The 25650-nt window shown below is 44.3% G+C and overlaps 1 protein-coding gene across 1 annotated transcript; it reads right to left on the reverse strand.

Annotated features, from left to right (window-relative positions):
* Positions 1–2118: 2118 nt before the first annotated feature.
* On the reverse strand, positions 2119–25388 carry opn4b (opsin 4b). Its single transcript, XM_084670546.1, has 12 exons — positions 25239–25388; positions 18388–18524; positions 15384–15517; positions 9524–9727; positions 8148–8319; positions 7556–7717; positions 7303–7410; positions 5926–6104; positions 5064–5263; positions 4787–4846; positions 2712–2856; positions 2119–2144 (listed from the first exon to the last, which is right to left on the reverse strand). Exons 1-12 carry the CDS (start codon positions 25386–25388, stop codon positions 2119–2121), a joined length of 1677 nt encoding a protein of 558 aa, XP_084526672.1.
* Between the last annotated feature and the right edge of the window lie 262 nt (positions 25389–25650).

A 25650-nucleotide genomic window follows, 5' to 3' on the forward strand; every position in this document is an offset into this window, starting at 1 on the left:
TACGGGTTACTAAAGGTCTGGTTTTATTACAGGTTACTACAGGTCTGGTGTTATTTCAGGTTACTACAGGTCTGGTGTTACTACAGGTCTGGTTTTACTACAGTTTACTACAGGTCTGGTGGTACTACAGCTTACTACAGGTCTGGTGTAACTATGGGTTACTAGAGTTGGTTATTACTGGTTACCACAGGTCTGGTGTTACTACAGGTTACTAGAGGTGTGGTGTTACTACAGGTTACTACAGGTCTGGTGTTACTACAGGTTACTACAGGCGTGGTGTAACTACACGTTATTTCAGGTATGGTGTTAATACAGGTTAAAACAGGTCTGGTGTTACTACAGGTTACTACGGGTCTGGTGTTACTACAGGTTAAGGTCTTGTGTTACTACAGGTTACTACAGGTGTTTTGTCACTACAGGTTTCTACAGGTCTGGTGTTACTGTCGTTACTACAGGTTTGGTGTTCCTGTCATTACTACAGGTCTAGTTTTACTGTTGTTACTACAGGGTACTACAGGTCTGGTGTTACTACAGGTTACTACAGGTTTGGTGTTACTACAGGTCTAGTTTTGCTGTTGTTACTACAGGCGTGGTGTTACTACAGGTTACTACAGATCTGGTGTTACTGTCGTCAATACAGGCACTGTGTTACTTCAGGTTACTACAGATCTGGTGTTACTACAGGTTACTAGAGGTGTGGTGTTACCACAGGTTAGTACAGGTCTGGTGTTACTACAGGTTACTACAGGCGTGGTGTTACTACGCGTTACTACAGGTCTGGTGTTACTACAGCTTACTACAGGTCTGGTGTTACTATAGGTTAAGACAGGTCTGGTGTTACTACGGGTTAAAACAGGTCTGGTGTTACTACGCGTTACTACAGGTCTGGTGTTACTACAGGTTAAGACAGGTCTGGTGTTACTACAGGTTAAGACAGGTCTGGTGTTACTACAAGTTAAGACAGGTCTGGTGTTACTACGGGTAAAAACAGGTCTGGTGTTACTACGGGTTACTACAGGTCTGGTGTTACTACAGGTTTCTACAGGTCTGGTGTTACTGTCGTTACTACAGGTTTGGTGTTCCTGTCATTACTACAGGTCTAGTTTTACTGTTGTTACTACAGGGTACTACAGGTCTGGTGTTACTACAGGTTACTAGAGGTGTGGTGTTACTACAGGTTAGTACAGGTCTGGTGTTACTACAGGTTACTACAGGCGTGGTGTAACTACAAGTTACTACAGGTCTGGTGTTACTACACGTTATTACAGGTATGGTGTTATTATAGGTTATTTCAGGTCATGGTGTTACTACAGGTTATTACAGGTTACTGCAGGTCTGGTGTTACTACCGGTTAGTATAGGTTACTACTACAGGTTACTGCATGTTAGTACAGGTTGTGGGAGACAAGTGTAAGACATCTAGTGGCAAAAGACACACGTAAGAAAGTTACACTTTTATTTAGAAAAATATATGAAAACAACACAATGACACATTGTATACATTCATGAATCTACATCAAATTACGAACTCATTTAAATACATTTGATTCATTTCCTTATATTACAATTTCATTTAATATCTTTGTTTAAATTTTGGGTACATCTTAACAAATACAGATTTGTAAAAGTCTGTCAGTTTTTTTGTCTGAATTGACATTAATCAATAAAACTATTTCACTGTACTGACATCCGGAATGACAATAAGATTTCAAAATGATTTTCATTTGTTTTCATTTTTTACACCAGACAGTACGAAACAAGAAACAACAGAATCGTCCAATACAAAACACTCGTCTGACCGTTTAATCTTTCTGTCACAACTGGGATTTGAAACAATAATTCCAATCTAATTGCTCAGAGTGATACAAAAGACCTTTGCCTTGCAAAAGTATTCAAAGAAATCACCTTTCAGTCTTCATTCTACTTTTACAAAATGAAGACCCACACTGACAAAGTTAAAACATATTGCAAAGTTTAAAATATTTGCAAACCATTGAGATTAAAATACAGACATAACTCATGTATGCAAGCATTGACCTGTTTGATTACATCTACAATAAGTACTAAGAAAATAGTTTGAAAGAATGAATACTTTTGCAAGGCACTGTTTTTCAGCCTCCTAAAGGATGTCATATCTCATTGACCCTGAAAGCACAAACACACACGCTGCATCATATCTTGTGATGTGGCACTGGAATGAGGTTGTATAAGAGTAGGGACCAAGACCACTCATCGGTGACCTTTTTCATATCTCAAAGCCCTGAGACCTGCAATCCACACCCACACCCACACCCCCCCCACACACACACACACACACAAGCACAAACACAAAACCATGGTGTTGTTGACGTTAGGTATTGTCCCCTCCCCCTCCAGGACACATTTGACCTTGAGAAAATCACCCTTATTACAGACAAAGCTCTTACCAAACGATCACAATTCTCAATATTACTACAGTTTTGACTCACACTCATATGTACAAAACCACGACCCTGGACACTCGTGTGTGAGATCATATTAAATAACATGCTGGTTGAGAAGAGTATCACATTATTACTCTCACACACTTAGACAGACACACTAACACCTACACACACGCGTGGGGCAGTTCTACACTATCCGTGTTTAAATGTGCATCACTGCCAACACACGGCAACATTGTCTCCAGACGCACAACTTCAACAGGCTTCCTGGCTTCAGACCCGGACCTACTTATGACAAAACTTTTGGACAGTCTGGGGGTTTGGTTGTCACGAGAACCCTGGTGCGGGATGGAGGGGCTAGATGTGGAGGTGACAATGATGGAGGGTGTCCTTTTACAACCCTTCAAATCTGAGTCCATCGTGACGTCACTCAACTGTAAAAGAAAAAGATGTTTTGTGTCAGTCCAGGCTTTAGCAACACTACTGTCTATTTTGATAACTGTTTGCGTGTGTCCAATTGAAGCAGTGTGTCAGAACCGGGACTCGAACTCCGGTCTATGGTGTGAGGGTCCGACTCACAGTCCTTGAACCCCTGGAGGATGGTGAACCCATCAGTAAGACGCACTTAGGAGAACTTGAGATGCAGAATATGTTTTAATAAGAGCAATAATCCACAGCTAAAGCAAAGAACAGCAAAAAAATAAAATAAAAATAAGCAAAAACAAAACCAGTCCAGGGGCATTCCACAAAAATATTCCAGAAATTCAAAAAATCTCCCCCCAGCCCCCTCCCCCCACCCCCCTCCCCGGGAGCACAAATCAGGGTTCCGTCCCCCAACCACAACACAGACACGTCGTGGTGCCGTTGGCGCCCTCTGCTTGTAGTGCGGGAGGGTTCATTCATGTCACTAATGGACACAGGTCGGAAAATGCCGCCCCCCTCTGCATGCCGCCCTGGGCGGCTGCCTATGTCGCCAATTAGGACCGGCCCTGCAACCGGCTACAAGCAACTAAACACCAAGCAAGGAAGCTATGGGACAGACTCACTTAAATATACACAGCTGAACGAGACCCAGGTGAACCTAATAACATTAATTACAAGCTGAGTAAGCCAGGCATGAGGACCTCTAGAGGCTAAAACACAATAAGACAAGCAATATACTGACTAAGTGTAGGAGCCTCTAGTACTTACCACCAACCAACCACCCACCCCCCCAATTTGATGATTTCATTTATTAGTAGTAATATGTATCAGTATTAATACTATTATAGCAGCACCCACACAACCCACGACACACTTTATGTAAACAAGATTACTGAACAACATTTATAACAATAACTTCAGTAAAACTGATGTCAAATAGAACAAGGGGAACGTGTTGCTCTCAGGAGGAGGCTGGCTAAAAGGAGCAAATTGGCACAATGGATCCTGACTCTGGCTAAATCTACAATGTCCACTACAGATGTCCTATCCACAACCTGGATGAGTAACTCGTTTTAATGACTGTGATTGGTTGGTTGACAAAAAGTGACATTGACTTCTTAGAAAAGACTTCTTAGAAAAGTTTAACACGTTTCAACAGAAGGCCCTTGATATAGCTAAATGACTAGAAAAACAAAACCCAAACCTTGCTTATCTCATCCCTATTTTGTTCTGTCTCGGTTAGCCTATTGTTTAACAAGAGGCTTAAGCATCCCCGTCCCTTATCATAATGTGTGTTTTCTTCACAAGTAGAGTTTCGTTTGTACTCTGTCCTTGAAGTGCTCTCTAGTTTATCCATTCTCTGTTTTACCTTTTGCTCCTTTTTGATGCTTCTATTATAATAAATAAATTATTCAAATGGTGCCACTAAAAAACACAGTCTTAGATTAGGTTTTGTTCTAGTCTGATGACCACCTGTGTGCTGAAATTCTGCTACCACGGAAATACTGCTACCGTGGAAATACTGCTACCACGTAAATACTGCTACCGTGGAAATACTGCTACCACGTAAATACTGCTACCGTGGAAATACTGCTACCACGTAAATACTGCTACCACGTAAATACTGCTACTGTGGAAATACTGCTACCACGTAAATACTGCTACCGTGGAAATACTGCTACCACGTAAATACTGCTACCACGTAAATACTGCTACTGTGGAAATACTGCTACCACGTAAATACTGCTACCGTGGAAATACTGTAACAACTAGGCACTTCTGATCCTTGATCTGCTGCTGTACTTTCTACATCTACTATTTATATGTGGCTTTGGATAAAAGAGTCAGCAGAATATTCCAGAATGTTTGAGATGTAAACAGGAGCTGTGTAGGTGCAGCTGATCAGATGTGTGGTGTGTGCTGCAGGATCAGGCTGCTTACTGTGGCTGGGAGGTCATCAGTTAAGCTGGTCTCTGAGATATCCCCCGGCTCTGTTATGGCCTAGAAACACGCACACACACACACACACACACACACACACACACACACACACACACTGTCAGTAAAAACACTGCACTGATAGTAGGGTCATGAATCCTGTAGATAAGGTTCTACAACTCCCAGATTAGTGGATATGGACCCAATGGGCCTCAATGGTCCTAGGTGAGATTGACTACATGCAACAGACATAGAGAGGGTTCCAGTGCTGAACACTCACAGTGATTTGCTGCAGGTGACAGATAGAGGGGTCGGAGGGCTCCTGGGAGGCAGCTCTCTGGAAGACCCCGGAGTCATGACCTTTCAACCTCAACTTCTGGGACTTGGAGGGGCGGGGCTGGGTGACATCACTGGAATTTTGATGAACTGCTGTCCGAGCAGAGAGGTCTGCCTCTGTGTCTGTTACACACTGAGAGACCCCTCACACACACACACACACACACATAAACACACACACATAAACCACACACACATATACACACACACAAACATTAACACACAGACACCACACACACAAACACAGACAGCACGCACTCAGACACACACACACACAAACACACACAGAGAGACACTCACAGACACATTTACATATATACACAAACAAATACAGACACAAACACATGCAGAATTGAGCAATGTTGGTCCGCAGAATGGGGGGACAGACACAAGGAGAAGGAGTGTTTCAGTAAAATGGACAGAGACAAGGAGAAGGAGTGTTTCAGTAAGGGGAACAGAGACAAGGAGAAGGAGTGTTTCAATAAGAGGGACAGAGACAAGGAGAAGGAGTGTTTCAGTAAGAGGGACAGAGACAAGGAGAAGGAGTGTTTCAGTAAGAGGGATAGAGACAAGGAGAAGGAGTGTTTCAGTAAGAGGGACAGAGACAAGGAGAAGGAGTGTTTCAGTAAGAGGGACAGAGACAAGGAGAAGGAGTGTTTCAGTAAGAGGGAGAGAGACAAGGAGAAGGAGTGTTTCAGTAAGAGGGACAGAGACAAGGAGAAGGAGTGTTTCAATAAGAGGGACAGAGACAAGGAGAAGGAGTGTTTCAGTAAGGGGAACAGAGACAAGGAGAAGGAGAGTTTCACGCACTGTTTCACTGTCGGACTGCGAGGAAAGGCGAGGCTTGGGGGGGCGGTAGTACTCTGACGATTGGCTGGTGATGGTTGACTGTCGGGTGGACTGGAAGCTGCTGCTGCTGAAGCGGTCCCTCCTAGGAACACACAGCAACACCCCCAGGTAGGGGACATACCTACTGATGGCTGCCCTGGGGGAGGGGGGAGGGAGGGGTCAAGAGAGAGACATAAAGACACAAGCAAACAGGAGAGAAAGACAGATGAGAGATAGATGATAGAGAGGGAAAGAGAGAGAGAAAGAGAGAGACCATGAATCCCATTGACCGAGGTGGAGATGCCCTGCTACCATCTGTCTCTGGTATCGAGCTGTACTGTCCACCAGCAGAGTGACTGTTTAAGCGGCCTCTGGGCATCGTTTGTCATTGAGTGTTTGGAGCGCTGCTTATTGATGGGCCTCTTTGAGCTTGCTCACATGTACGGTCATTGTGAACAGGGTGTGGTGGCGAGTGTGTGGGCACTGGTGTAGAACACAACCTTGTTGTGTTAACCACAGTTATGAGGACCAATGAGACGCAGTAGCGGACTGGCCATCGGGAGCACCGGGAGAATTGCCGATGGGCCGAAACACTTCTGGGCCGGAGGGCCGCTTGCCTTATCATTTTTTTTACTAGCAATTCAAATTTGGGCAGAAGATTGAGCGGCTGGTCTATTCCAAATGAACGTATGCAGCCCTTAGGCCGCTTACACAACAGTGACACTGACAGATCGAAAGCTAGCTAGCTAGACAATATAAAGATGGAAAACCAGGCTAAGAAACGTAAATGTAATTACCTTCACTAGACAATGTTTTATAAATTGATAAAACGGCCGTTTGTTTGTTTTATATGAAGCTCCGAAAACGATTTGTTTGCTCAAATCAGCAAAATAAATTCGCTCAAGCGCTGCGCGCGCATTAAGCGTGGAAATCCCACACTAGCATCAAATCAGGCACAGAATTTGCATGCATTAGAGGGCGCTCGCTATGGTGGCATAGCATATACGGGACTGGTTCTGGTTGGCCGGTCTGGATCAAAGTCCAGTCTGTACCTGATGAGATGACTAATATCACAGCATGCCCAACATAAAAGTGCTCTAGCAAAAATCACAAATGCTAAATCTCTAACTATCTACAGTTTGAGTGGAACACTGAAAGTGTTTCTTGACTTGGGATGTCTTTTAGCTGACCTCCATGCAAGGCTGTGAAGATGGCTGCACTGGACAAACCCCTAGATTGTAGGTCATTTTCCTTTTTGTAGACCATTCTTCTACAATTCTACACTTCAACCTGTTTAGCAGCACAGGTCTACAGAGGTGAGGTTTGCTCCTGTACAGGACTGTGTGTGTGTGTACCTGTATTTAGGGTGTGTGATGGCGTAGATGATGGGGTTGTGGATAGCTGAGGCTTTGGCTATCACAGCAGGAACAGAGTTCATGTACGGAGTCAGCATATCAGCGTGCCTGTGAAGATGGCAGAGTTAGAACAGATCGCATGGGAGAGAGGGAGGGAGGAGGGGAGGAGGGGAGGGAGGGGGGAGGGAGGGAGGGGGGAGGGAGGGAGGGGGGGGGGGGGAGGGAAGGGGGGCAGGCAGGCCCAGCCACTCACCCAGAGAACGCAGTGAGAGCGACACAGGAGTAGGGGGCCCAGGAGATGACATAGAGCAGGATGACGATGAGGGCGATGCGAGCCATCTTCCACTCACTGTTCATCTTGTTGATCCTCTTCACCGAGTCCCGACTGTTCAACCCATTAATCTTCCCAACCGCTCTGGAACACACACACACACATAAACCCATACACACACACACCCACCCGGAGACAACACACACAAACACAATCAGAAGCATGCACACATTGACTTGTCAGTGGTGGCAGAAGATCAATGTATGAGTTTCACCGAAAGCCTAAATCGACATTCCGTCAAATCAGCACTGTATAGTATCTGTCATCTAATTGAAAATAATTCATCCTCAAGTGTTTGTGTGCGTGTGTTTTTATATATGTGTTTATATGGTTGTGTGCATAGTATATGTTTGGGTGTTTGCATTTTTTTTATTGTACCATATGTGTGTGTGTATGTCGGCATTCATGTGTTTGGAGTGTGTTTGTGTGTAAAAGTGTCTGTGTGTGTGTTTGCTGTATGTGTGTGGTTATGTGCGTGTGTGAGTGTTTGCTGTGTGTGTGTGTGTGTTCTCACCTGGTGGTGCGTCGGATGGCCCTGAAGATGCAGCAGTAGCAGAGGATGATGATGAAGAGGGGGATGAAGAAGACGAAGGTGAACAGCAGCATGGTGTAGGAGCGCACCAGGGGGGTGAACGTCATGTAGTCCCAAGAACAGGAGGTCAGCAAGCCCTCTGGAACGTACGCACCTGCACCACGTCACACACACACATGCACACACACACACGCACACACACATCCATACACACACATGCATACACACACACACACATACATGTACAAATACATGCACACTTTCAGTACACATCTGAGAAAAAGAAATACATTTGTTTTTCTTGATCGATTTGACAGATTTCTCCAAACTCGGGTAACTGCGCCCAAAACAGTTAACAGCAAACTAAACACACTCTTATGTTGGAGAAATACAGCTCTGGAAAAACATAAGAGACCACGGCACCTTTTTCTTTCCTTTTAACCCCTTCTGTTCCTCACTCAAAATGTTCCTTCTCGACATTTTTGGAAACAAAAGAAAAAGGTGCAGTGGTCTACATTTTTTCCAGAGCTGTTGTTCAATATTCACTGCATGATGAAACGTTGTTTTCTGTTTCACAATCCTCACACAAACTATCAAAATTATTTTGATTTTCTAAACGGTTTGATCGGTACAGCCATTCAAAATATGCGGCAAAGCCGGCAAACAGGAAGTTGAGTCGTATCCCAGCAAGTCTTTGATGGATTCAAAGCTGCATTTACTTGGAATCTGTTCTGAGGATGTCTAAAATGTTTTTTGTTTATTTTACCTGCTTTGCCACCTCATTGCTGCTTGCAGCTATATTTCTGCTTCTTCTTTGTGGTTTTTCTTTCCCCCTTTTATAGTTTTTGCAATTACTATCAGACCATTGTGTGTAAATAGTTAGGACATATGCGTTTCTTGTGTTGTGTGTATTACTAACTCATCGGATATACATAACCTACTATCAATCAATCAAACCATGTGCAAACCATGTGCAAGTTAGAATTGAACAGATAAGAGTTTGGTTTATTGTGTATGTAAAATGTTTTTCTTTTGTGTGTGATTTCTGCAAGGCCAATAGAAAGAGCTGCCATGGTATTTTCCTGATATGTAAAAGTTTTGCTTAACTGTATGAACTACATTGAAAACATTTGAGAAATGAGGCATGTGATTTGTAAATTCTATGAAATGAAGGAACATTTACAATCAGTTTAGGACAATTACAAAGTGTTCAGTTCAACATGTTAACTGTTTTGAGAGCAGTAGGAGAAATGTGTCAAATTGATTGGAAAAAACGATATTATATTCACGTTTTAAAGGATGTATGTAAAGTTTCTGTGTGTGTGTGTGTGTGTGTGAGAGAGAGCGCGTGTACCCACTCCACCCAAAGAAGGGAGGCAGACTCCAGCCGGTGGAGTAGAGCCAGGCAGCAGCCAGGATGAGGAGAGCCCTGCGGCGAGACATGACCCCCATGGAGGCCAGCGGCCGTGTTATCACCACGTAGCGGTCCACAGCAATCACCATCAGCGTCATCATACTGCAGATACCAAACAGGGCGCCGCAGAACGCATACAACTCACAGCCTGGGAAGGCACATGTGGGAGACGTTGGGTGAGGGTTGGGTGAGGGTTGGGTGAGGGTTGGGTGAGGGTTGGAAAGAAAAGAGAAGGATAGAGGAAAAATGAAAAGAGGGATGCGGGAGTAGAGTAAAGATAAGGAAGAGGGAAAGTGAGAGGGAGAAGGAGAAAGAGAGGGTAATGGAGATGGAAAGGGAGATGGGAGAGGGAAAGATAGTTTGGGTATTAGGATCATGGATTATTCATTTGAATAATTCAAAAAACCTGACCACTTGATCCACTCCTGCAGAGTCACCACATGCCACCCCCATCTGGTCATCATCAGGGTTATCCTCAGGGTCATCATGGGGGTTATTATCAGGGTCATCATCAGGGTTATTATCAGGGTCATAATCAGGGATATTATCAGGGTTATTATCAGGGTCATCATGGGGGTTATTATCAGGGTCATCATCAGGGTTATTATCAGGGTCATCATCAGGGTTATTATCAGGGTCATAATCAGGGATATTATCAGGGTTATTATCAGGGTCATCATGGGGGTTATTATCAGGGTCATCATGGGGGTTATTATCAGGGTCATCATCAGGGTTATTATCAGGGTCATCATCAGGGATATCATCTGGGTTATTATCAGGGTTATTATCAAGGTTATAATCAGGGTTATTATCAGGGTCATCATGGGGGTCATCATCAGGGTTATAATCAGGGTCATCATGGGGGTTATTATCAGGGATATCATCTGGGTTATTATCAGGGTCATCATCAGGGTTATTATCAGGGTTATTATCAGGGATATCATCTGGGTTATTATCAGGGATATCTCGTCTCGCGTCTCTCGTAATCTTCCGCTTGTCCGGGGATCGGGTCGCGGGGGCAACGACCTAAGCAGGGAGGCCCAGGCTTCCCTCTCCCCGGCCACTTCCACCACCTCTTCCTGGGGGACCCCGAGGCGTTCCCAGGCCAGCCGAGTGACATAGTCCCTCCAGCGTGGGATATCAGGGATATCATCTGGGTTATTATCAGGGTTATTATCAGGGTCATCATGGGGGTTATTATCAGGGTTATAATCAGGGTCATCATGGGGGTTATTATCAAGGATATCATCTGGGTTATTATCAGGGTTATTATCAGGGTTATTATCAGGGTTATAATCAGGGTCATCATCAGGGTTATTATCAGGGATATCATCTGGGTTATTATCAGGGATATCATCAGGGTTATTATCAGGGTTATTATCACGGTTATTATCAGGGATATCATCAGGGTTAATATCACGGTTATTATCAGGCTTATTATCACCTGAATTTGCACTGTATACTGACATACTGGTCTTGATAAACACAACCAAAAGTACAGTAATAGAACGATACAAATTTACAGAGAGATCTTCAACGTAGAATAGCATCATTCTTTTTTGTTTTTTTCCTTGTACTGAACTTTTGCTTCTAGTTTCTGTAATGTATTTGTCCTGGGTATCTCTATTATATTTTATTTTGCTGATATTGTTTTGTTGTTGTTATACTATGGTTGATATGATGAGCACTTGTCTTCACTATATGCTTTTTTTGTATGATGTATTGCAATAAAAAAAAAAAAAAAACTTTTACATGTATTCATTTAGCAGACGCTTTTATCCAAAGCGACTTCCAAGAGAGAGCTTTACAAAAATGCATATAGGTCAATGATCATAAACAACATAGCCCCCAAAACATTGCGGGTAACCAAAACATGAAGATTAAAAACATGAAGAAGAACATCCACATCCTCGAAAACAAATTAGCCTATGTCTTCGCCTTGCTCGGATCCCTGCTGCCATTGAATAAAGTAGGGGAGACTGGGTATGGTTGTAACACTTTTTCTTCAGCACCTAAAAATACCTTTCTTTTTTAGCTACACGTCTGAAACTTTACCCATATTTGTCTACTACAAATGGCAACCATTTGAATGTATTCAACTATATCACAGACTGGTGAGATGATGACAAATACAAGGTGGTGCTTTGTTACAACCAACCCCACTACCGGGGTAGGTTGTAACACATCCTGGGGTAAGTTGTAACAGGAAGACAAAATGCACAAAAGCCAAGTAACATGCCACAACAACAGTTTTATTTTAAATAAATGGCTGCAACAATAAGATGTGTGAATATGGGGAGTGTATGTGCATATTGTATGTGTTTGTGCATGCACACGTGTGCGTTGGCGTGTGCATATCCGTATGTGCACATTCATATGTATATATCTGATGTTTTTTGCTTTTTGACCCTCCTCCTCTTCCAATGCCAGCTTCACTGGTGTATCAGTGAGGATTTCCGAGCACCGCTTCTTGTCTCTTTGGTTGTAACACTTAAAAAAAAAGTGTTACAACCATCCCCGCCACTGTCACTCATTGTTTAGCTAGCTGTATTGGCACGGTGGTTTGAAATTAGCAGGAGGTTGATACACCAATCTTTACTAGAGAAACTACAGTTTGACCTGATATAACTCATACAACATTATCTACAATGGTAGAAGTACTAAACGAAAACATTTCTTTTTTTTACTTTCGTACCTCAGAATTACATTTTCTGCTGTAGCTTCAGGAGAGACGGCAACACAGACTGGAAAACCTCCATGTGGAATCGTAAAGGAAGTCTGAGGAAACTGAAACTGTCACATGAAGACTCCTATCTTATCCCTGAATCGTGGAATTGGTAGTGTTACAACTCTCCACGTGTTACAACCATACCACACCCGTACGTACATTTGTATACACAGGAAAATGCGCTCCTGGTTAACCCCTGCTTTTAAGAGGCAGACAATTTCCCCCGCAGAATAGAGGCGCAGTCTTACTGGCAGTCTTTGTAAATACAGCATAATAAATAATAGACCAATTATTTGTTTGTAAACATTCGGGATGCGCGGGCAATGTGGCTGCAGAAAACCGGAAAGGATAGCATTTAAAACGGCAAAAGGACCACACAGATCATACAAATAGTTAGATTTAAAAAGGCTAAAAGGTCGAGGAGGTCAGCCTTTAAGAGAGAAAGCGATTCCCCAGTGATATGTCACATCAGAATTTTGATTTGGATCACAAAAGTTTTGAAATTTGAGTGAGAATGTTGCCCGGTAGACCGCGTAGTCGGGCGGCAGCAACGTCTTCACGTCATGTCACAAAGTTCATAATTTTACAGTTTTACAGTCAATTCTACATTTTAAATGTCGGGTAGGGCAGCTTTCAAGAGATATGAGAATTCAGCTTTTAGCCAGCTGCTCTGATTATTTTTGTGATTTGTTTAAAACTGGCAATCTGAGTGAGACTGCGTCCCTGTGACGTTAGCATCAGTCAGATTTGGGTCGCTCACTGGCAGTGTGCACAATGTTGTATTTCACTCCATTCTACACCAGAAACGTCTGGTTGGACTGCCTATTGTAGATACGAGCCTGCTAGCCAGCATCTCGCATTTCTTTAACCAAACCAGTTTCATTCATCATTTGCCTGAGACAGCGACCTCCGTTAGCCAGGCTAGTTTTGCCCGATCACTATTTAAAGGTATCGGGGTCAAGTGACTTTTGTGTATGGACAAGTGAAACGTAAATGTACTTGTCCAAAAAACAAGTGCCTCAAAAAGTTAATGTCAAGCCCTGCAATCCAGTGGCCAGATATATATGATGACCTGGTAAACACCCCAAGTGTAATAGAACTGGGAGAAGTTTGTCTTTTGCAACCGACATGCGCAGTTGAGCCTGCTTGACAGTCGTGTGACGTAGGATGATAATTAGTCTATTAGGCGCACTTTACGCGTATCCTCCCACCTTTTTGGGTGGAACTCCCACTTTTCCCACGACCCTCCCACTTTCCCCACGACCCTCCCATGAACGCATGTTGAAAGCGCAACTTGCCTGTTCTCGCTCGTGTGGCAGGCAATCTGCAATTTCACCCAAGTGTGCCCTGTTTGTAAATAGCCTGCATTGTTGAGTCCGTCTTTGCAAACAATTAACGCCTGAAACAGGCACAAACGGCTCAATAAATGAGTTCTGTAGGTGTTTCTGAACCCATGCAATGATTTCCATTACAGAATCAGAATGTATTTCCCCTTTGTCCCTTACACAGAGATGTCTTCAAATTCTCAGATTTATTTTATTATATTATGTATTGTAGATGATGAGAAGTCTTCACAATTTTACGTTGCGGAACATTATTCTGAAATGGTTCCACAATATGTAGATGCTGGTTTTTGCAGATTCGGGAAACTCTGCTCATCTTACTTTTGAGAGACTCTGCCTCTCTAAGATACTCTTTTTATACCCAATCATGTTACTGACCTGTTTGCAATTAACCTAGTTAGTTGCTAAATCTTCCTCCAGCTGTTTATTTTGTAAAACGTACTTTTTCCAGCCTTTTATTATCAACTTTTTGAGACATGTTTTGGCCATCAAATTCCAAATTACCTTTTTTTTTCTTTAAAATTGTAAATGTCCTAAGTTTAAACATTGTTTACAATTATCTATTGCACATGACATATGAGTGTTTGAGATTAGCAAATCATTGCATTCTGTATATTTTAATTTTACACAGCATCCCAACTTTTGGGGAATTGGGGTTGTATGAGAAGAGCTTAAACATGCGAACATGGACACACACAAGATCACAGGGTAATACAAAACATAACATACATTCTTCTCCCACACCCTGCGTTGTCAGGTATGTAACAACAGTAATTATGTTTTATCATAAAGAGGACAATAAATATCAGCCAGTACAATGCTGACAACATGTGTGTGAGTGTGTGTGTGTGTGAGTGTGTGTGAGAGAGAGCCTGGGAACTGTGTTAAAAACGGGGAACAGTAAGAGCTTCCAAGAATCACTGATCAATGAACCTGATTATAATGTTACTTGAGGGCCAAAACACAGTGGTTGGTAAACAATGCACTAACAAACACTACTATTATCAGAGAGTGAAGGGGCTTGGGGAGAGAATGATGACAGATAGAGAGAAAGAGAGAGGGGGGGAGGGAGAGACGGAGAGAGATAGAAGGAAGGAGAGACAGTGAGAGAAAAAGAGAGAGAGAGGGAGGGAGAGAAAGAGAGAGAGGGGGGGAGAGACGGAGAGAGATAGAAGGAAGGAGAGACAGAGAGAGAGAAAGAGAGAGAGAGAGAGGGAGGGAGAGAGAGAAAGAGAGAGAGGGAGAGACAGAGAGAGACAGAGGGAAGAAGAGACCGACATAGGGGGAGAGAGAGAGTCTCTGAAGTCACATGAAAGCTCCACAGTCCAGTGCAGAGGAACATCCAGGTCCTCTCCACCAGGCCCAGGCAGCAGCAGGGCTGTGTGTTACGCTCACAAGCACTGGAGCACACCAGGGTTTAGGGTTAGAGTTGGAAAAGCACTGAGCCGGAATGGGGGGAGGGGATGCCCACATGTTCGTCCACTGGACAGGGGCTGTGCGTGTGTGTGAGGGTGTATGATATCCGGTGCATGATAAAGACCATGATAAAAACATGCCTCTAACAATGCTCTTGTTGGTAATGTTGCTAAAGTTTCAGATGGTGTTAGGACCCAGGAATTAGGTGTTGGTGTCTGGTGTGTCCCTACATGTTTACATCTATCACCGTATGTGTGTGTGTGAGTGTGTGTGTGTGTGGGGGTGTGTGTGTGGGTGTGTGTGTGTGATTCGGTTACCTTTCTCCCCAAAAATCCATCTTTTGTGCATGCTGGTGGTAAAGAAGATAGGTGTCTGGGTCACACACATCAGGAAGTCTGTCACTGCCAGGTTGATGATGAACATGTTGGCAGGAGTACGCAGACTCTTGCTCCTAAACACAGACAGACACACACACCATCCATGGAGGTCATGTCTGGGTTATAACAGTACTATAGGAAGGGCAATATCTGGGTTATGACACCACTATATAAAGGTTTATATATGTGTATTATTACAAAAAGGCCTAGGTGAATACTCAATTCAGATTGGCTGGGAGTGTGTATGTTTGTCAACAACCGCATGGCTAGAGCTTCATCATACATCACAATTCAATATGACTGCCCATCCACATGGATTATCAATACAATATGACTGCCCATCCACATGGATTATCAGTACAATATGACTGCCCATCCTCATGGATTATCAGTACAATATGACTGCCCATCCACATGGATTATCAGTACAATATGACTGCCCATCCACATGGATTATCAGTACAATATGACTGCCCATCCACATGGATTATCAGTACAATATGACTGCCCATCCACATGGATTATCAGTACACTATGACTGCCCATCCACATGGATTATCAGTACAATATGACTGCCCATCCACATGGATTATCAGTACAATATGACTGCCCATCCACATGGATTATCAGTACAATATGACTGCCCATCCACATGGATAATCAGTACAATATGACTGCCCATCCACATGGATTATCAGTACAATATGACTGCCCATCCACATGGATTATCAGTACAATATGACTGCCCATCAACATGGATTATCAGTACAATATGACTGCCCATCCACATGGATTATCAGTACAATATGACTGCCCACCCACATGGATTATCAGTACAATTCACTGCCCATCCACATGGATTATCAGTACAATTCACTGCACATCCACATTATATTGTCTCACTGTTAGTAACCTAGCCAGCAATTCATCCATAAAGAAAGCCTTTGGAAGCAAGGGAAACTATCTGATTTAAACTGCTATGCCAGCATTGCCACTCGACACTGCTCATATGGTACTGTAGTATCTGCAGTAGAATGCCAATATGAAGATGTGCCAAAATGATGCTGTGTCCTTGGGCAAGGCACTTCACCCTACTTGCCTCGGGGGGAATGTCCCTGTACTTACTGTAAGTCGCTCTGGATAAAAGCGTCTGCTAAATGACTAAATGTAAATGCTAAGTGACCATGTGCATAAATAACGTGAATAAGCTTTAAATGTATTCTTTAGGAAAACTGGCTAGCATAACTAGTTTGCTGGAAATTACTTTTGCAACTTAAAATGTTTATTAGTTTATAAATGACTATAGCTAGAGGTAGTGTTGCTTACGTCAAGTAAAATGATGACTAAATATCGTCGTCAACAAACCTTGACTATAATTAAATGTATAATGCAATATTATAATATATTATAATATAAACAAGACGAGATGTGGTTTACAAAATAAAAACAAGACAAAATGTTATAACGTTATTTTGTCTCGTTTAATCGCGTTATTATTATTAGCCAACTCATGAGGCTGTGGTTAATGTGTCTCATTTTCCAATGACTCTTGCTTAGAGAATTATTGCTTTTGTTGGTTGGTGGTAACTGATTCAAACTGTTGTATTCGCTGCAAAATATTCAATTCTAGTTAATCTTATATATATTTATATATATATATATTTTTACTGTTGCTTGCTTTTCTACAGGTACACTTACACTTAACAATTCATGTTGTTTAATTGTAAATTGCTTAACTACATGCTCTTATGGTTCTTCCCTTTATTTTTGGGTTGTTCACAATGTGTGCTTCATGTTTTGGCTACCCACAATGCTTTGGGGCCATTGTGTTGTTATGATCAGTGACCTATGCACTTTGTAAAGCTCTCTCTTGGAAGTCGCTTTGGATAAAAGCGTCTGCTAAATGAATAAATGTAAATGTGTGACTAGCGTGTGTGTGTTTGTTTGTGAGAGTGTAAAGTGGGTTAACACATGTGACTAGTGTGTGTAGTGTGTGTGTATTTGTTTGTATGAGAGAGTGTAAAGTGGGCTCTTAGTTTCTGCCTGACTGACTGCATGTGTACTAAGCATCCCTTGTTGGCCAAATACTGTAGCAACTTTTGTCATTCACATAGCAATCACACTGACCTGAATTTGGCATCAAACATGACTTTGAATACCTTATTCTCGACAAATACACACATTTAAACAAATGGTTTTGGCATTAACATGCCTTCTGAGACTACTGCTTAGACTACTTCTGTTTTGATTAAAAAGAGACTAAAATACATTTTACATTGACTTAAAGTAGACTAACGTCATCAGTTTCCGTCGACTAAAACTTGATGAAAATAGTCATGGATAAGTTTAATTAAAATAAGACAAAAATGCTCAGACTTTTAGTCAACTGAAACTTGACTAGACTAAAAAGAGTATGAACGTGACTAAAAATAATAAAAACTAAAATGACAGCTTGACACAAAGACTAGACTAAAACTCAAATTAAAACAGGCCGCCCAAAACAACACTTACTAGAGGTCTTTATAACTGTTCAGTCGAGACCTTTAGATCATACAGTCTAACTTTACTAGCACCTTTCTCATGCCTAGCAACCAGAAAACGAATCAAGTGACTAGTTTTCTTGGCCGAGTTTAATTAAATAAACACAATTTAAATGGCACTTTACATCTTTGGCAAGTGGCCATTATATAAGCAGGATAAGACAATTTGAGATTTGCTGTTGTTGAAAAATAATGCACTTTACACGTAACTAGACCCTGCATCTTGTAAACCTTTAGAGTGTATTATCCCCTCAATAACACCTTTATGGATTCATATTTGTGTTATAACACCACTATGTGAATGCTAATAACTGGGTTATAACACCTTTATGAAGGCTGGTGCCATTGTCATATCATCCTCATGGAGGCTCTTCCTGTGATGTAAAATGTCTGCAGCCTCCTACCTGCAGAAGGCATACATGACCAGGAAGTTTCCCAGCATGCCTGTGATGCCCACCGCCAGGATGACTGAACCAATGGTGTAGTGAGCGTGGTCAGGAACATCCACTGTGGGGAAGACATGTCTGGTCACCATGGAAACCTAGCACAACGTGAAAGAGTAGGGAAGTGGGGATAAGTGTGATTTTAGCAAGATCTTACATTTACATTTAGTCATTTAGCAGACGCTCTTATCCAGAGTGACTTACAGTAAGTAGGGTGAAGTGGCTTGCCCAAAGACACAATGTCATTTGGCACGGCAAGGAATCAAACCGGCAATGCCCACTGGCATTTTGGTGGATTTTGGCTAAAAAGTGGTGGAGGATGGTCAAACATGCTCAAAGCGATCCAATGGCAAATGAAGCACCCGTGCACATGTGCAAAGAGCACATGGGGATTGATCTCAGCAATTTTTGTTAGCCACAAGAAGATGAAGGCAATGACCTGAAATATTCTACCCATCAATGACAGTTCTAACTAAAAATAGCAACAGTTTAGAGTGTGTCTGATTCACAGACTTGTGTCAGTAGACACAGCGAGCCTGCTCTTTCAAGATGGCGTGATTCATTTCTATGGACAGTACTCAGTGGCGCAGTGAGGCAAGCGAGAGCGCCAAATGGACCGCGCCATCGTTCCAGCTCTGGCTCATCCGGTCTTGTACAGAACATTGGTTCCCCTTGCTCCGAGACTCACTTGCAACTAGCTGTACACGTCATACTTTGCAACAGCCTTTCGCGAGCGTGTGAGCTAAGAGATTGCCGTAGAGTCAGAAAACTCGCAGAATGGGGTATAAGTTCGATTAAAAATTAGATACATGATGCAAACTTAATCAAAATCAATGCCATCACGGTATAGTATTCCTTTCACTTGGTTTTGAGTAAGATAAGCCTATTCTAGATGGGACATATGTTCCACATATGAGTCACTCACAACATATACATTGTTATTTTTGCTTTGTGTTTTTAGTATGACTGCTTAAGTATTGTATCGGATTAAAGAAACTGTAAACTTGAATGTCTGGCTTCTTCGTTGTTCTAGCTCGGCAAAGAAAATCTAAGTTAAAGGAGCTATATATGTGACTATTATAATGATGATGAGTGTTGCTTTACTATTACTAGCTTAAAGTTATAGTTAATGCCATCATTGTTGTGTTAACTGATATAACTTTGCATAAACATAACAATATTATGGTTAATATTCATGATTTATTAATCTTTGTCTTTGCTCCAGAAGAACATGTCAACAATCTGTAATGACGCTTTAACATGCCGCAATATCACTAATTATATTAGACTATAATTACGTTTGTCATGCCATGAGCATAATAACGTTCATTAGCTTATACAATTGTTAATTTTGCTTTAAAATAATGGAAATAAACTCAACAAACAACCGTCATGTATGTGTGCAACCATTTGTAAAACTGGCTACAGCAGAGCAGGCAACTGTAGATTATCAAATCCTTTCTCCTTGTTCTCATTCAGCTCAGGTAAATCAGCGATTTGCTAATGTTCCCTTTTGTGCTCGTCCCCTGTTCGTATCCGCGAACACAGTTCCAGGCAACTTTTCTTGACGTAAGCAGATAAATGGGCTGCTAGTTTACCCATTTCGGATTGTTTTCAAACTTAGCAAAAAAATGAAAAAAATATTATATGAAAAAGCTAGTAGTAGAGCTAGGTTCAAGAATATAAAAAAAATTATTGAGGGAGATAGTTTTGGATATGTTGACTGGAGTTAATAGAATAAAACCGACCGGATAAGTTGGGTACCTAATCGGAAATGCAATACCACCAACATCCACTGGGGCCGTTGCCTCAAACCGAGGAGCGAGGGGTGGGGATCTGTCTGGTCTGGATCTGCCACCATCCAGACGAGTAGACCAGCATCAGTTTACCAGAAGAAGAGCAGCAAGATAAAAGGTTTTCCTGCTCCTCCCCCAGACTCCACACTGTCCTCCTCCTCCAGACTCCACACTGTCCTCCTCCTCCTCCAGACTCCACACTGTCCTCCTCCTCCAGACTCCACACTGTCTTCCTCCTCCTCCAGACTCCACACTGTCCTCCTCCTCCTCCAGACTCCACACTGTCCTCCTCCTCCTCCAGACTCCACACTGTCCTCCTCCTCCAGACTCCACACTGTCCTCCTCCTCCTCCAGACTCCACACTGTCCTCCTCCTCCTCCAGACTCCACACTGTCCTCCTCCTCCTCCTCCAGACTCCACACTGTCCTCCTCCTCCAGACTCCACACTGTCCTCCTCCTCCTCCAGACTCCACACTGTCCTCCTCCTCCAGACTCCACACTGTCCTCCTCCTCCTCCAGACTCCACATTGTCCTCCTCCTCCTCCAGACTCCACACTGTCCTCCTCCTCCTCCAGACTCCACACTGTCCTCCTCCAGACTCCACACTGTCCTCCTCCTCCTCCAGACTCCACACTGTCCTCCTCCTCCAGACTCCACACTGTCCTCCTCCAGACTCCACACTGTCCTCCTCCTCCTCCAGACTCCACACTGTCCTCCTCCTCCAGACTCCACACTGTCCTCCTCCTCCTCCAGACTCCACACTGTCCTCCTCCTCCTCCAGACTCCACACTGTCCTCCTCCTCCTCCTCCAGACTCCACACTGTCCTCCTCCTCCTCCTCCAGACTCCACACTGTCCTCCTCCTCCTCCTCCAGACTCCATACTGTCCTCCTCCTCCAGACTCCACACTGTCCTCCTCCTCCTCCAGACTCCACACTGTCCTCCTCCTCCTCCTCCAGACTCCACACTGTCCTCCTCCTCCAGACTCCACACTGTCCTCCTCCTCCTCCAGACTCCACACTGTCCTCCTCCTCCAGACTCCACACTGTCCTCCTCCTCCTCCAGACTCCACATTGTCCTCCTCCTCCTCCAGACTCCACACTGTCCTCCTCCAGACTCCACACTGTCCTCCTCCTCCAGACTCCACACTGTCCTCCTCCTCCTCCAGACTCCACACTGTCCTCCTCCTCCTCCAGACTCCACACTGTCCTCCTCCTCCTCCTCCAGACTCCACACTGTCCTCCTCCTCCAGACTCCACACTGTCCTCCTCCTCCTCCTCCAGACTCCACACTGTCCTCCTCCTCCTCCTCCAGACTCCACACTGTCCTCCTCCTCCTCCTCCAGACTCCACACTGTCCTCCTCCTCCTCCAGACTCCACACTGTCCTCCTCCAGACTCCACACTGTCCTCCTCCTCCAGACTACACACTGTCCTCCTCCTCCTCCAGACTCCACACTGTCCTCCTCCTCCTCCAGACTCCACACTGTCCTCCTCCTCCTCCAGACTCCACACTGTCCTCCTTCTCCTCCTCCAGACTCCACAATGTCCTCCTCCTCCTCCTCCAGACTCCACACTGTCCTCCTCCTCCTCCAGACTCCACACTGTCCTCCTCCTCCTCCTCCAGACTCCACACTGTCCTCCTCCAGACTCCACACTGTCCTCCTCCAGACTCCACACTGTCCTCCTCCTCCAGACTCCACACTGTCCTCCTCCTCCTCCTCCAGACTCCACACTGTCCTCCTCCTCCTCCAGACTCCACACTGTCCTCCTCCAGACTCCACACTGTCCTCCTCCTCCAGACTCTACACTGTCCTCCTCCTCCTCCAGACTCCACACTGTCCTCCTCCAGACTCCACACTGTCCTCCTCCTCCAGACTCTACACTGTCCTCCTCCTCCTCCAGACTCCACACTGTCCTCCCCCTCCAGACTCCACACTGTCCTCCTCCACACAGACTCTGGCAGAGTGGGATCAGGTTCAGGGGGGACATGCATGACATTCCTGGTTCCTCATCTTTCTCAGAACTGAACAGGGTTTTTGTGTGTCAAAGTGGATCATACAGACCTGTATCCTTTATTCACTTGTATCTCTCGCTGTCCCTCCCTCTCTCTCTATCTCCATATCCCTCCCTTTCTCTCTCTTTCTCCCCCCCTCCTCTCTCTTCATCTCTCTCCATATGTCCTTTTTTCTTGTCTCTCCTGATTTCTTATTTCTCCCTCAAAAGTTGACGCACACTCAGTCCCCATGTCATGCTCACAAACACCCCCACATACTCACTCACTGGGCAAGTTGCTTGAAAGCTTTCCTCTGTCATTCCCAATCTTAGGTACTAACTCATAGTAAAGCCGGAACTCACCCATTTCCTTGTAATCCGTATGTTTGTGTGTGTGTGTATGTCTGTGTGTGTGTTTGTGTGTGGGTGTGTGTGTGTAACCTTGTGATTGTCCCACAGCGGTCTTCTCTGTTCTGCTGTGGTTAACTTTGATATCAAGAACAAGAGAGTGAAGTATGCAAAGAGAGGAGACAGGTGATGGATGGAGTGAGTGTGTGAATGAGGGAGCAGAAAGGGAGTGATTGGGAGCCCAGAGACCTGGATGCCCAGTGGAACACTAGAGCCGGACCAGACAAGGGCTGGCCCCCTAATTAACATGCATGTGAAGCGAGTAATACACACATGTACAGTATGTGTGTGTATAAGCGTGTGTGTGTTGCACTACGAGGAACAAGGGCGGTCAGACGTCAGCAGAACATCAGTAAACATCTGAGTCCCTGTTGACAGCAGTTCAACTGATGTGTTCAATCCCAGTCAAGGTATAGCACCCTCCCCTGCCTCTCACCCCCTCATCTACCTCTCCCCCCTCCCATCCCATTGCCTTCCTCGCTACCCTAATCTGCCTCTTTGGGCTTTCTCCTCTGCTGTCTGCTTGTCTTTAAGGAGGCTGATCAATGGCAGTCACCGAGCGAGGTTGACACATCGTGGTATACACATCTAACAAGAGGTTGGTGTGTCTGTGCGTACAAATATGGGTGCACAAGCCTGCTAAACGTGAGGTGACATGAGCGAACATGTGTGTGTGTGCTAGTCTTGGTCAGTGAGTAATATAAATGTAAATTGTTGAGAGAACATCACATCAGGAAGTGAAAACTGGAATGAAGCTGACAATGACGAGGTAAGTGGAGAGAAAGCAGGGAGGAGGAAATGGAGACAGGAAGAGGGGGAAGAAAGAGAAGGTAAGAAGGAGGAGGAGGGGGAGGAGAGGGGGTGTCCAGATTCATGCTGGAGGAATAAAGCCCCCTAGCTGTCTAACTATCCCCAGACAAACACGCACTGCCCCCCAGCTTCAGTTTATAGAACCAGAAAGGGATTTATTCACCATGACAGTTTGCACAGACAAGGAATTTGCTTTGGCAGGAAGGTGCATACAATAAACATATAGGAATTTTTCATTTAAAAATGTGGTCTAACTATACTAAGGATACTTAAACTAGCAATACTAAGTGGAATACAATTAAAATAAAATATACAATAAAATATAAGTTGCCATAAAATAAAATATAAGTTGCCAATTTACAATATAAAATACAATATAAAATACAAATATACAGGAATTGTTATGTAGTGCAAAATGCAAACAATTCAATTCAACAATATAGGATCAAACTCAACCAAGCACCACAGGTCCAGTCTGACATGTCCCATCGCAGCCGCTCAGACACACTCTGCCCCTCTCTGCCCCTCTCTGCCCCTCTGTGCTCCTCTGTGCCCCTCTCTGCCCCTCTGTGCCCCTCTGTGCCCCTCTCTGCCCCTCTGTGCCCCTCTCTGCCCCTCTCTGCCCCTCTCTGCCCCTCTGTGCTCCTCTGTGCCCCTCTCTGCCCCTCTGTGCCCCTCTGTGCCCCTCTCTGCCCCTCTGTGTCCCTCTCTGCCCCTCTCTGCCCCTCTCTGCCCCTCTCTGCCCCTCTCTGCCCCTCTCCTCCCTATCCCTCCACATCCTGACTGGTACATCACACAGAACAAGCCAGCACCAGACACGCATACATCCCTGCATCAGTCAACCAGCTGAGGTATCTGGCCTCTGGGAAACAGCAATTGCAGGCTCATCAGAGATAAACCCAAACAGCATATTCCCTCTTCAGCCGTTTGCATGATGGTGCAGAGTGGACACATGCCTCAGGTTTGAGGGACACTGGAAACTTGAGATGCTGTTCTTTTGGGCTTGTAATGTTTCCAGTGCTTTGTGGAGACGGGAGATTGTACTTTGTGCTCCGTGCGCAAAACCAAACTGTAGTTTTCAGCTTCAGACTTGAGACCAGAGAACCACATCTTGCCCCAGTATCACAACACAGATGTTAGTCCTCTATTGTTCCACTCTAACCACTGGATACTGCTTTATTAGGGCAAGCCTGCGACAGCATGATGGTGTCCTTTAGTCACTGGTGTATCTCTAATAGAAGTACAAATTCTTATTAGAAGTAATGCGTTGCGTTTATAAAGTCGAAGGTCTGAGGGGGCGTGCGAACACATTCTTTCTCACATACAAAATGCATATGATACTTGCAGAATAGGCGCCCGGCGCCTGTGACTGTAATTAACGGTATCTATGAAACCGCACCGGGAATGGCCTTTTCCGGTAACAAGACCCTTAGTCTCGAAAGCCAGGAATAATAGACGCGTAATGAGACACGCTCGTCCGCAGACTTATGTAGCTCTCTATGTCATGGTACTTCACAAGCTAATACGAGATGCGCTCCAGGACGACTCTGGAATTCCCGCTTCTCGTGTTCATTCATGAGCAGCGCTGAATGAGCCACGGAAATGTGTCACACAGCGGCAGTGCTGTGATCACCATTGATCGACCGTTCATTAAAAAAACACACAAAAAACACATGCAGCAGGAAAAGGTTCCTTTCTTTTTTGTATGGCAATATTACGAGTTTAGATTTAAGTTAGCAGCGGAGCAGTTATGCACTTTCTCTACACAGGGTTAGCAAAACATGCATGAAATGTTTCGTTACTTACGGAGGTGGTTTCAGGCGGCAGCTCCATCAGTCGGTGCACACTTACAGCGCTGATGTTCCAGGGCGCGCGTGTCTCCAGGGCTCCGGTCACAGCGGCACGAGTCGGGTCCGGTGTAGGGATGCCCGTGCTGACAAGCGGGCGCGAGTCCATTTTCGGCAGTACTTTAGAAAAATGTTCAAAGAAGAAAACCATATAATTGAGAAACAAGGGGGATCAAAAGCTGACAAATTTCAGCTTTAGTCCTTGAGCCTCTGGATCTGAACCCTGTCTGTCATTCACACACAAGCTAGGCTACTGGTCCAGAGGAAATACGAATTCTGCTCCCTCTCTAGCTTCCTCTCTCTCTCTCTCTCTCTCTCTCTCTCTCTCTCTCTCTCTCTCTCTCTCTCTCTCTCTCTCTCTCTCTCTCCCC

Source organism: Hypomesus nipponensis, chromosome 13, assembly GCF_054491055.1.
Source record: "Hypomesus nipponensis isolate SF chromosome 13, ASM5449105v1, whole genome shotgun sequence".
In the NCBI taxonomy this organism is placed as follows: Eukaryota; Metazoa; Chordata; class Actinopteri; order Osmeriformes; family Osmeridae; genus Hypomesus; species Hypomesus nipponensis.